This window comes from Natrix helvetica (genome assembly GCF_964273705.1).
Source record: "Natrix helvetica genome assembly, chromosome: Z".
Taxonomy (NCBI): Eukaryota; Metazoa; Chordata; class Lepidosauria; order Squamata; family Natricidae; genus Natrix; species Natrix helvetica.
The window spans coordinates 112,918,917-112,932,803 of record NC_138554.1 but is presented as its reverse complement, the minus strand read 5'-3'; the positions used below and the strand labels follow the sequence as shown (position 1 = coordinate 112,932,803).

The 13,887-nt window shown below is 35.7% G+C and overlaps 1 protein-coding gene across 2 annotated transcripts in view; it reads right to left on the bottom strand.

Moving 5' to 3' along the window:
* Window positions 1-3,921: 3,921 nt before the first annotated feature.
* NEBL (nebulette) overlaps window positions 3,922-13,887 on the bottom strand; it is a 182,281-nt gene continuing 172,315 nt past the window's right edge. Inside the window, exons 6-9 of one of the 2 annotated variants that reach the window (XM_081971694.1) lie at window positions 13,459-13,551; window positions 11,947-12,072; window positions 4,902-5,026; window positions 3,922-4,482 (exon numbers count right to left, since the gene is read on the bottom strand). In XM_081971694.1, the coding sequence (XP_081827820.1) occupies window positions 4,306-4,482; window positions 4,902-5,026; window positions 11,947-12,072; window positions 13,459-13,551 (521 nt within the window). In that variant the 3' untranslated portion in view covers window positions 3,922-4,305. The remainder of the gene's footprint in view (window positions 4,483-4,901; window positions 5,027-11,946; window positions 12,073-13,458; window positions 13,552-13,887) is intronic. The other variant, XM_081971695.1, reaches the window with a different exon arrangement.

Here is a 13,887-nt window from a genome sequence, read left to right as displayed (position 1 = left end):
TTGTAGCACTTTTAAAACCAATAAGTGTCTGTTTCATTTTGTTGCCTTCAAGAAGGATAACGGTGTATTATCAATTATTCTGGGATTGTGTTCACACACTTTGAGAAAGATTTGATATCAATATCACAGAAAAAGTTCCTAAAGGCACACTGTTTATTCATCTTCTAGTCTGTCTCTGTCTCTCCCTCCCTCCCTCCCTCTCTCCCCCCTTCTGATTAAAACAAAAATTAACTCTTTTAAATAATGGCTTTATATCTTTAAAGCTTCTTAGATAATCACTGAAAGAATAATGATCTTTTACTTTTTGACAACAATGTGATAACACATTGTTAAAAACAATTTAAATCTGCTTTTTCAGACAATGTAAAATAAACACAATGGAGCCATGACTCTGTCAAAATATCTTTCATTTCTATGATTCGTAACTTTGGCAAAATATATTTTATCCCTTAAATACAAATAGATATAAAAGTAATAAAAGAGTTATTTTTTTTAACTCCTGGAATTTTCTCTTCCTAACCTCACCCAAATTAATAATAATAATAATTTTACATTTCATTCAGACCAGAAAAATTATCAGTTGCATAATTATTTAATCCAATATCAATGTCACCTAATATCTAAGCCAAGGAAATAGAAAAATAGGATCTTTCCAAATCTCTTTTACATAATAATTTGAATATTATAAAAATACGATACAAGTAACAGAATCCATAGTGATTTCTTTTTCAAGAACATATCTAAAAATGTGCTCCGAGACTCCCCTAACAAAGAGAGGCAACAATTTGGGGATCACATTCCAAAAAATAAAAGTAATATTTTTCCAAAGTATTTGCCCTTATTTATTTTGTTTCACCACCACCACCTGAATATAACATTTGTAATAATAATAAGATGATAGATCCCAAGCTTTCCTTCATCTTTTACAAAGATTGCTCCTCAAAGAGGAAGAAAGAAAATGTATAATCCAATCCCATATAGTAATACTCAGCAGTCACAGATGCATTAGCAAAACATTTTCAGTTTCTGAGCTGCTCCAAATCTGTGGGAAGCATGTTATTAATTTTTTGGAACTTCATCAGAACAAGATATTTTTTTAAAAAAATGCCCCCCAAAATTTGATTCCTAGCCTTCCCACCTGAAGAATTGAGAAGTCTCACATTCTTTTTAAGTAGTATTATGGTGGTCTTATGTCTCCGCAAGATTTAAATACAGCTAATCCCAGAGTTACTAGTTCACTTAGTGACTATTCAAAGTTAGACATACTCCCAGGTTCTTATGACACAGTCCCAAAGTTAGGAAAACTATAGCACAGTTGTTCACACCTACGAACAATGGCAGCAGCACTGCAACATTCACCCTGCCTATCCCCCCCTCGCTGCTGTCGCCACTCCACAGCCATTGGGCCTGTAGATACTAATTTACCTTGCGATGATCTAGCAAGCTGTTGGTTCTTTTGGCTGCTTTGGTGCATTTGCAGAAAACAGAGGTCTAAAGTAGTGTGAAATCATGCAAGATCTCACCTGATCTCGCTTTAGACTTCTGTTATCTACCAACCGAGGCATGCACGAGATCCTCAGCAAAAGGCTTTGCAAAAAGAGGGAAGGCCTCTTCATTTACAAAGCTTTTTGCCTAGAATCTCATGCAGGCCTTGGTTCAAAGAGAACAAAGATATAACAGTTCGAGGTCACACAAGATTAGTAGCGCAAGATCTCGCACTACAGTAGTTTAGGCCTCTGTTCTCTGTGAACTGAGGCCTATACTGGATCCGCCCAAAGAGCACTTGCAAGCCGATAAAACTTTGGGGCAGCGAAATCTCATTGCTTGAAGACTCCTGTAGCCTTGAAAATGCTTTTTGCACTGTTCCAGTCTTGGCATGCAAGTTGATGGGAGGCTTGAAGCAACATGGTTTCTCTTCCCCAAAGTCTCTTTGGCTTGCAAACATTTTTCGTGCCATCTCAGTGTCAGCATGAAGAGTGCTTGCAAGCCAATGAGACTTTGGGGTAACGAAATAGCATTGCTTGAAGCCTCCCATCAGATTGCAAATGCTTTTTGTGCTATTCCAGTCTCAGTGTGAAGAGCACTTGAAAGCTGATGGGAGGCTTGAAGAAACACAATTTCGTTGCCCCAAAGTCTCGTTGTCTTGCAAATTCTTTTCATGTCATCCCAGTCTTAGCATAAAGAACACTTACATGTCGACAAGGCTTTGGGGCAGTGAAATTGCATTTCTTCAAGCCTCCCATCTGCTTGCAAGTGCTCTTCGCACTGCTATTTCACTGCTCCAAAGTCTCATCAGCTTGCAAATGCTTTTCGGCCAAGACTGCAAGCAGGCAAAGAAACCGCAGCAGAGAGGTTGGAGAGGAGAAAGATCTTCAAACAGTAAGTGACCTACTGTGGCAGGATGGGGGACGGCAAATGTGGGGACCCCAGGGGAGGGAGCATGAGGTATCTCAGTGAGTCGGGGGGAGCTGGGTAATCTGAAGTAGGTGTCCTGTTCCATCGTAAGGCCCCCAAGCCCTTCCCCATTGAGATACCTCATGTGCACTTAATGACCTGTGCATTCAATTAGTGAATGTTGGGCAAAAGCAAAAAGTGATTGTGGTCAAGTTATGTAATTCACTCCTACGAATCCTCAGATTATGAATATAATTGGTATGCGCCACTATATTAGTAACTCGAGGACTATTTGTACTAGTGTTGCTTTTTAAAAATTTATACCATCTATTCTTTTTTTGGAAGCTACAAATAGGATACTGAATGCTGCCAGCCTCTTATCTTTCATGCAGAGTGCTATATAAACAGCCTCACTTATACTTTACTTTAACCTTAAAACATAGGTTGTTGCTATGCAGAGGATGGGTATAGGAATGGCTCGACTAAGATTGAATTTGGGGAAAAATATGGTTTGAGTTTTAAAATTACTCAAACAGTAGGATTTTGTTTCCACATTATATGCCATGTGGTCCCAGGCTTTGCTCAGAGAAACCTCCAAAGCAAATAAAACTTCATTCATTTGATGAAAAGCCCACCTATACCAACCAGAAATGGATATTGCCAAGGAAGAATGGATGTCTACTGAAAATCTACCTTTTTCAAATTAAGTTGGTGGGAAGAATCCTGCTGATTCACTAAATTCAAATCTAAGCTTACATTCATGTTTTAACTAAAATCTATTACCAATCCATTACACTGTTGCAAATAAAGTATACAGGTTGTCCTCAACTTATGACCACAATTAGGACCAGAATGCTAACAATATGGACATTAAATAACTCATCGTGTGACTTGGCCCAATCCAGCTTCCCCAATTGACTTTGCTTGTTAGAAGTCAGCTGTGAGGGTCAGAAATTGCAATCATATGACTGCAAGTTACTGCAACTGTCATAAATAAGAGCCATTGCCAGTTGCCAAGCATCTAAATTGCCATCATGTGACTTAGCATTCAATGGTTATAATTTCAAGGAGGAATTGTAAGCCACTTTTTCTGAGTCCATCATTAACTATGAACTATCATTAAATGAACAGTCATAAGTTGAGGACTACCTGTAGTCGCTTCCACTGAAAACTCCCATTGTGATAGCAGAAAATGTTAGATATTGATATAATTTGAAAGATGTTTTAAATAATGGTTTTTATATAAAAACTATATGGTATTAACACAACAGAAAACACAGAATTTAACAAGAGCATTGTGAATTTGTCTCAACTGCTCCAAAAGACTTATACAGTTAATGATTCAGCAGTCATGTCAACTAGTGCTTTGGCTAGTCTAAGCAGAAAAAGAACAAACGAGAACTTCAGAGTAAAGACAATAGATTAGACAACTATAGGTAATAGGAACCTTTCATCATTAAGGACATGGTATGCAAAGCAATAGTAAGCAACTTTTGATCATGTCATTCATTACAACAAAAACATTGATTCGATGCACTTGTTTTTTTTAATAACGCAAACCTCAACAGCAAGCTATACCTCTTACAATTTCAAAGTCACACAATAAAAAAATATCAGTTGCTTTATACTTATAATTCAAAGGAGAAACACAACCTACTGTAAAGGCAGTATTCTATTTGGGAGCTAACCAAAATTAATCAAGTTCCACCATCAGTGTATTTTTATAAATCATTTTAAGTATCATGCTTTCAGAGCTCAGCATTCCTAGATTCCCTACAGGGCTATATGTTGACTTTAGTATAGATCACAGATTGTTACACTAACAGGGAAATCATAAAGTTGTGGTTTTAAAAATACTTTGTTTAAAAAGATTATAGATAAATCAAAATGCTCATAAGAGTTAATGCTGAACTAATTAACAAACTCAATGTAATTTGCTGGAAGCATTCCAGTTTTCCCAGTTCTTTGAACTGTACCATACATCCAACCATCATCAATTGGTTGTACATTGATGATGTAGTCACCATCTCTGAAGGAAACTTCATCTTCATCTTGGGCACTATAGTCATACATAGCTCTATAAGTTCTCTGTTAAAAGACAATAGAGGAAAGTCCATTAAACAAATTCCATTGGAAGGCAGCTATTGGATCAGTTAATGTGACAATTTCTATAAGCATATATCCATATACAAACAATCCACCCAAAAATTTTATGTAACTACAATTGCTGGCTGAATTAATCTGCAAACATTTTCTTTATGTACAATGTATTTCAAAGAAAAAATCTGTAATCATATAGGGATGGCCATAATTGTAGTCAAAAAATGTCAAGATGGCAGGCACAATCATGTGATCAAATGGCCATCTTGACTTTTTTATTTCATTCTTGTAGACACGAATGTAATAAGAAAACTCTTCTTACTTAATTTGAAATTTGCATTCTGGCAACTTTTTAAAGTATCAAATATAGAAAAATCTATTTAAATATATTTTGATTTAATACTTACCAAGCTAGCTGAATGTGGCTGTGAATGCATTGAATGCATTGATCTCATAGATGACACACTAGTCTGGTGCATGTAACCATATCCTTGGGGCTGATTTTGTTGGTAGGCCCCAGGAAGTACAGGGGCTGAATGGGAAATAAATAAAACTAGATTACTATTTCATGCCAAGATAATTGAATGGCAATTTGCTTTCCGGATTTAAAAAAAATCACAGAAACTGCCTTGTTAGTAGGAACTGATATAAGTTGCTAAAACTTTTGTGTTATAAATATTTATCTTAAACAATAAAATAGGTGCTTTGGAAACAGTATTATCCATGCGTGCATGCATAGAAAGACAGGCACAAATCTAGATGCAAGGGAAGAACAAATTTTCAGGATTATATTCCTATACTCTTTTTTTTTACACTGATAAAGGAAATGGCATACAATGACACATGTTTTAAAGTAATATTCAGGAATTTCAAAAAAAGATCCCAAAATTGGACACAGTGACATGGTGACCCACTTAACAATCACCATGATTTATGATTGTAATTCTGAGCTCAATTACATTGGTAAATCATTCATATTACACATTATTCATACCCAAGTAGATTACTTTAGCACTGTCCACTTCCAACTCAGTGGGAACATATTACTCCTCCTCACTTTGGGGCGCCAATAAAATTGAAATTTTATTTCAAAATGAAATAAAATAAATAAAATAAAATAAAATTGAAAAAAATCATACTTACAACAATTTTTTAAAAATAAATAACCTATTTATTGACTAGAAGCCTGAGCGGTAAAAGATAAAAAAAATCTAAAACAAAAAAGAGAATCACTCAAATGCTTTTTTTAAAGAATGGTTGTGTGCATAATGGAGACTAGGTTTAGCATAAATAATGCTTTGCTGGGATTAGATGATATGAGATGATAAGTTAAGCAATAAATTTAACTGCTCTATCATATAATACATACTGCTTGTACAAAGCTGTGGAGCAACTACTACTTTTAGTCCTACATCCATAGCCTGTATACTGTATAATCCATTATTTCTCAACATTGACAACTCTAAATTAAGTAATCTTCAATTCCCAAAATTTCTCAAGCATCTGGCTGGGGAATTGTGACAGTGGAAGTCCACATGTCTTAAAGTTGTCGGGGTTGAGAAACACTGGACTAAAACATTAATTTTAGATAGTTAGTGACAGGTTGTAAATTAGATAAATTAAGAAACCCTATGTTATTTTCTTCCTTCCAGATGCCCTGATTAATCTTGAAATGAAAATACTGCCTGAATTTATCTTTATAAGCATAAGAAAATACCATTTTTAATTATTTATTTCATTAGCATCCCACCAATCTTCTATCATGGTAATTAGAATATAGAATAACAAGAGTTGGAAGGGATCTTGAAGATCTTCTAGACCAACCCCCTGCTTAGGCAGGAAAACCTACACCACTTCAGACAAATGGATATCCAACATCTTCTTTAAAATGTCCAGTGTTAAGGGGCTATATATATAGATTGTCATCCAGGCACCCACAATGTATTTAAACCCACAATGATCAGAATAATGCAAGTTATGGCAGTTTTTGTAAGGTTATAATGACGTGAAAGTTGGACTTTGAAGAAGCAGGATAGGAAGAGTATTTTTGAACTTTGGTGGTGGAGAAGATTCCTGCGCATAATATGGACAGCCAAGAAAACAAACAAATGGATCAATGAACAATAAATCTAGAGTTCTCACACAAAGCACAAATGACCAGACTGAAATTGTCCTACTTCAGACACATCATGTAAATATCAGGCTTTCTATAGCAAACTCTAATCCTGGGAAAGGCAAAAGGAAAGAGATGAAAAGGAAACCAGCAGCAAAGTAGCAATGACTCCACCACTGGAAGATCTGAAAAATTAGTTTAGGACAAATTGTCATAGAGAAAATTCCGTGGCCACCAAGATTCAACATTGACTTGATGGCACATAATCAATGCACATTGTTACGGCCTGACAGATATTATAGTGCAACGTTTCCCTTAATCATCAAGAGGACCTCTTCAGGCATAACAGTTTAATATTTCTGTGTATACAAAAAGAATTTAAAAGCACTTTTTGGATCAATTCATTGATTACCACATCTATGCCCCTTTCTACTAGATTGAGGTAGATGCAGTTGAAGCAAAGCTAAAGACTTACTCTCATATTATCAGTTTATTTCCAAATACAATTATGCACTCTAAAGTCCAAAATAATTTGGCACATTTAGATTCTGCATGAATCCAGATGAACAGGAAGGAAAGTTACAACCCCCCACCCATCCAAATTCACCACTACTCCACTCTCTGAAGACCAGTTGGTGGCCACTCAGAAGCAAACCCTTGAGCTACTCCCATTTTGTGCAATCAGATTCATGTGATTTTCAGTTCTGACTGACTTTTGCCATTCTTGTTACTAGATTTTGTTTCGTATTAGTTTTATTTATTTTATACCAAGGATGATTGATTGATTGATTGATTGATTGATTGATTGATTGATTGATTGGTGCAGACAATATCTTTGGGATATTGTTTTACTGTCAACCATATTACCTGCTAGCTAGCCAAAACATCGGATAAGATATTTCAGATAAGCACAGTTTTTCCCCCAGTTCAGTTCTTCAGCTTTTTTGTATTAGTTTGTAGTAAGAAATGCTTCTCAAAATCCTTGCTTTCCATGTGCCTTTTATTTAAAACATAGATGCTTCATAAAATTCAGTTCTGAATGGAAATAATACGTATTCTTGGACTATACATTTGAAAAATTGAGGACTCTGTGTTAGGAAATATGCTAAATTAATCTAAAATGTACGAGTGCTTTTCTCAGATTTCTTACTTTGGAACTATGGTGATTTGACTGTTCTTGCCAACTGCAGTACAAAAAGAAATGTACTAAGCAAGAAAAGTTCTTTTCAGCCTAACTAAATGTGTTAAGGCTGAAAAGAACTTTTATTGATTAGTACATTTCCATTTTAACACTTGATTTTTTTTTACAAAGAAAAATACTGTAGTAAAAGACTCACAAATCCAAACATAAAAATATACATTACAAATAAAAAAACACACACAGCTGTCTGCTACTAATAGGAGTATTAAAGTTATTCCATTCTAAAACTGAAAATGGAGATGGTAAAGCATCGTTTAAATGATCTGGAAATACAATCAAGCAGAACAGAACATGGTAATGAATATTTCATAGACATATTTAAAGGTAATGCAAAACCCACTTTAAAGCTCAGACAAACAACAATATGCATACTTATTAGTATCACATGTATATTCATTTATGGAAATATGGCTTCATTTTGAACACTGGCAGGCTTGATTCACTGAGCTGGGACACTTTTTTGTTCATACATATCACTAATCCCATAAATACATTAACAGAAAAGAGAAAGTTAAACTATCAATTCAAAATATGTAAATGTATAGCCACGTAAAATCTATCTCAGAATTTTTATTCAACTTTTCAATGTAAGCTTAGGGGTAATAATAATAATCTGACAAACAGGTGGCAACACCTAGGAAGATAAGCAAGTCCAAATCTAGTTGCCACCTGGATGGAAGATCAGAAAAATCTCAGAAATCCAAAAGAACATAACAGAAGAAAGCAAGAGCAGCCACTTTGATGTCAAGACAAGTCAACTTGAAGATGACTTTATTATTACTAATATTTTATTTTTGTTATCTTGGCTAATGGATTGAAATGTCTCAGTTGCCTCTTCGGTGCAGAATTGGAGAGGCTAAATCTGTGGTTGACAAAATAAAGAAGCATGTGAGTAATCCTTGACTTATGACTGGCCACATAGCACAATTACAATAGACCTATTTTTGGGTTGCTTATGACCTGGATTCAAAGTCAAGTTCCCCACCCCATGGTCACATGAACAAAGTTCAAGGGTTAGCATTTATGGTAATTTGCAGTCCCATGGTCATATGAACCATCATAAAACAGATGATCAGATAAATGCATCAATAGCCCGATTTCTTTAATTTCCTCTGACAGCTTGACCCATGCTGGAATGCCTCCCCCCCCTTCTTTAGCCAATGAGTCCATTGGTTTTCAGCAAAATGCTGCCCATAGAAAACAACTGTGTTGTTTACTTAATGACCACAGACTCACTTAACAAGCATGGTGATCAACTTACTGACTGCCACAAAAATGTGGCAGTCATTAAGTGGATCAATCCATTTTATGAACATCAGGACGTATGACCATGATGTGCAGGGTCTGTTACAGTTCTAAGTTGAGGACTATCTATCTTGGGAGGAACCATGTGATGCATCTGGGCCAGACTCAAAGATCTAGTGTGATGTAATGATTAAAATAATTTCAATGAGTGACCATGAATCAGTCACCTTATCTATTTTATAAAGTTATCCAGAAGGGGGGAAAGAGGAAGGGCTATGGCTAATTCCATTACCTCTTGAAAGAAAGGCAGGAGATAAATTAAATAATATCTCAGGTTTCAAGGAGAGGCATTTAGAATTTGACATGCCCTATTCTTAGTTCATATAGTAGCTCCATGTCTGAAAAAAAATGCTTCACTTTTGCAATAGGCTTCTTTCAAAACAGACATTTTACAACATCTTTGTGCATAAGGCTACAGAAAGAATTAAAGTCAGGCCTGAGGGAACAGCTTTGCCTATGGGAGAAAGTTTGAGAGAATGTTCAAAAGTCTGATTGGGGGGAGCCCTGGGAATAATGGTTCTTCAGGAACACGCAAACGTAAAAATAAAAATATAGGAGCTCTATCATCCTGCAACAATAGTATGATAACATCATTTCAACCATGATTGTATCCATTCATTCAGATGAATGCAGTCCAACCAAAATACTGTGAGGAGGAATATGCAAAGTACATTCATCTCAAATTGTTGTGATCTTGAAGCACTCCTATCCTGGAGATCTGAATAAAGTAGGACGTTAGAATAAGTCTTACTGGTAGTTACTTCAGTTCAGGGATGAAATCCAGCAACTTGTGACAGGTTCTGGTAGCGTAAATTTTGTGTAGTTCGGAGAACCGATAGTGGAAATTTTGAATAGTTTGGAGAACCAGCAAATGCCGCCTCTGGCTGGCCCCAGAGTGAGTGGGAATGGAGATTTTGCAGTATTCTTGCCCTGGAACGAGGTGGGAATGGAGATTTTGCAGTATCCTTGCCCTACCACGCCCACCAAGTCACACCCACCAAGTCCACACTCACAGAACCAGTAGTAAAAAAAATTGTATTTCATCACTGCTTCAGTTGTTTCTGACTGTTTCAAATGTAGCATTTCTTTTTGTTTTTATTAGTTTGTGTTGGCTTCTTCTTGTTGTTGTTCTTGTTTTTACTTTTTTCAGTCAAGCCAGTTTGACTACTGCAACTACTGCTAGTTTAGACTAGATGGGATGATATGGGAAAGGAGAAGAAACTGGCAATAAAATACAAAGACTGCTTCGAGATTACCTACTTTGTTATTGCTTTTTCAAAAAATTATCAGAATGTAGTACTGCAGACTACCTCTGTTGAGTGTGGCTGCCAGCAGTTTGGTAGTTTGAGTCTCTCCAGCTCAAGGTTGACTCAGCCTTCCATCCTTCCAAGGTCAGTAAAATGGGGATCTAGATTGTTGGGAGCAATATGTTGACTCTGTAAACTGCTTAGAGAGAGCTGTAAAGCACTGTGAAGCAGCATATAAATCTAAGTGCTATTGCTATTATGCATGTTGCATGTAGTCTAGATAATTAAAGGAAGGGTATGTTTGCGTGCAATATTGTACTTGATATAGAAATATTGATAAAATAGTTAAATACAAGGGCTACTTGATTGTTTTGGTTACTTTGTTGACTTTTGCTCTGTGCATGCTTTCTGGATTTGCTCTTATAATCTGTTGATGCAGAGAAGCACATTTAAAAAGCAAAATCTCTGTCACTTTGGGTGGCTTTGTTGAACTTTGATATTTTTTAATGTATTTTTTATAAAAGTTATTGGCTACCCAGCTTACCATAGGTAATCCTGTGATTGCCCTTTCTGATCTTCCAATCAACCTCTGACAATTCACTTAATAACTGTGTGATTCCCTAAATAACTACAATTATTTGCTTAACATACATGGCCAAAAAAGTCATAAAATCAAGGCATGACTCATTTAAAATCTACCTTGTTTAACAATTGAAATTTTGGTCCTAATTGTTGTCATAAGTCAAGGACTACCTGTATATGTAGACATTTGCTAATGTTTTATCTGAAAGTTACAAATAGACATAGAATACTCTAGTAGCTGCAGAATGTACTTATCAGTTTACTTTTTTGGGTTCATTTCTAGATTTTACAGCTGCAAAGGTTTGCTTAAAATATGCATAAATGTTCAAATGTGTTCAAGTAAGTATGTTTGTACCAGGGGTGACATTCAGCAAGTTCTGACAGGTTCTGGAGAAGAGGTAGCAGAAATTTTGAGTAGTTTGGAGAACTGGCAAATACCACCTCCAGCTGGCCCCAGAATGGGGTGGGAATGGAGATTTTGCAGTATCCTTCCCCTGGAATGGGGTGGAAATGGAGATTTTGCAGTATCCTTCCCCTGTCATGCCTACCAAGCCACACCCATAGAACTGGTAATTAAAAAAATGAATTTCACCATTGGTTTGTACCATAAATTAACTAAGTAAACTTGGTAATGGTATAAATACCAATGGCAAACTCCATTATTCTGTGAATGATTTCAAATTCAATCGATAATTCTACTTATTGATATAGGCAATTAAATAACATAAGGTAGCGAACCCAAATCAGTAGTGAACAATCTATAACTGTACTTGAAAGCCACCAAAGTTTTAAAAGTGTATATAAAGACAATAGGTAGATATCATCATAAAAGTGTATATAAAGACAATAGGTAGATATCATCACACCAGATCTAAGATTAACAAAAAAGTCTTTGTCTAATGCAATTGTCAGTTCATTGGGTAAGTGAAGATTGCTGAGTTAATTCTTAAGATGTGAAAAGAATGAGCACACAGTGATAGTTAAGAGTGGATACTTCCGTATACCTCCTCCTTCATTAGATAGTCTTGTTGCCTCACTGGAGTAAGAAAATATAGAATCATCTGATTTGTCATCTCCAACGCCAGAAGTACTGGTAGAATTCAAATGGCATTGGCTACGTCTTGCTTTTTCTATAAGGAAAATGCAATACTGCAATAAATAGTATTGTAAAAAAAAATTAAAGGGGACCTTTTATTTTAAAAATACTAAAATATAAATAAACACAATCAAACACCATTTTGAACAAATCAACTATATTCTCTCTCTCTCTCACACACACACAACCACACACACACACAAATACTTTAAGTAGAAACCTGTGTATTAAGGCTTGTGCAGTTGCTTATAAGGGACAGAATTCACCAGGAAGAGCAAATTTTAAAAAAAGAATCTTCTATCGCCTAACTTAAAACCATTCAATCACATGCTATCCAAGGCCAAAAGAAAAAAAAACCAAGTTTTATAGCTCATTTAAATCAAGTAAGGTGGGAACTATAGAAATAGAGGTGCTGTTCTTTTTGTTCGCCTATGGAATTATCTTTGAAAGGCTGATTGTAGGTCTAACAATTCATCTTTTGTGGCCTTACTAATACATTTACAGTTTATAATATTCCATATTCACTTACTTTGACACTATAAACAACTGCTGTTATGTGTAAGCAATTAGAGCAGGGGTGTAAAACTCAATTTCATTGAGGGTTAGAGTTAGGGCTATGCATCAGGGTATGGTTGATCTCGAGGGAGAGGGTGGGCGGACATGATGCCACTCCCTAAACTGCTGGAAAATGTTTCCTCTTCGCATTGGATAAACTGGGCCAAAGCAACAGGGGGTGGCCCCTTACATTTTCCAGGACGGCACTGCTGGCCTTGTGTTTGATATCCCTGAACTAGAGGTTTAGGTTTGTTAGCTTCCATTCACTTAGGAACAAAGCACACGATTTGAACACAGATACCTAAACATTAAAGTGAAACTTTGTCACTTAGTGCTATTAGTCAAAAAAATACTTTGGCCCCCTCCTCTTTTTCTTTCATATGGCTTTTTTCTGACCAGAAAAAAGATTAAAATAGGCACAGGAAACATGAAAATAGAAAACATATAGTAAATAGAAAACATCACCCATGTGAATCCCAATAAAACTTCGTGAATCAAGCAGGGTGATGTGGAACAATGGCACAAAAGCCCTTATAGAATCATACATTCTGTAAATAGTTTCATATTGCTACAGAAGCCGGGCAGCAGATTAAATCCCAACAGTCCTTTTTTTTTTTTTTACAACCTGGTGCCAACCGAATGAGTTGGTCTACATCTGACATCATCTCTAATCAGTCTCACTAAATGAAAGTGAATTAGTTCTGACTAAGTGAAATTTCATATGAAATAACCATATTCATATTCATGCAGCCCTAGAAAAAATAATAGTAGTATGCTGTTATTTTCACACAAGTGCAATTTACTACGTCAATTTTACTTCCAGGACTATAGCAAACCAATGCAGAAAACCATAATCAAACAATACCCAAAAGCACATGTAGACTCTTAGACTGAATATTATCTTCCAAAGGATCAAGGTCGAAGATGGAGCCAGGATCTGTGCGCCAAACTTTGAGATCTTTCCCCCAAAAAGAAACAACAGGACAGTAGGTAAAAAAAAGTCAAGGAGAAAATTTAGCTGCTCTATTATTAGAAAGACAATGGCTATCCTGCTGTAGCTGAAACATACTCTTTCTAATTATCAAAAGACATTATTATAGGAGTCAACACAGTCTGAAGTTATTTTCAAATAGAGCTGGGAAACAATCTTCAGTATCAAATTTCCTGTTTATAGTGATTTTATCTAATTGTTTGTATGAAAACTGCTTTATTTACATTACTCTAGCCATAGGAGTACAAGCGAAACACAAAAAATTAGAATATCGTGCAAAAGTTCATTTATTTCAGTAATGCA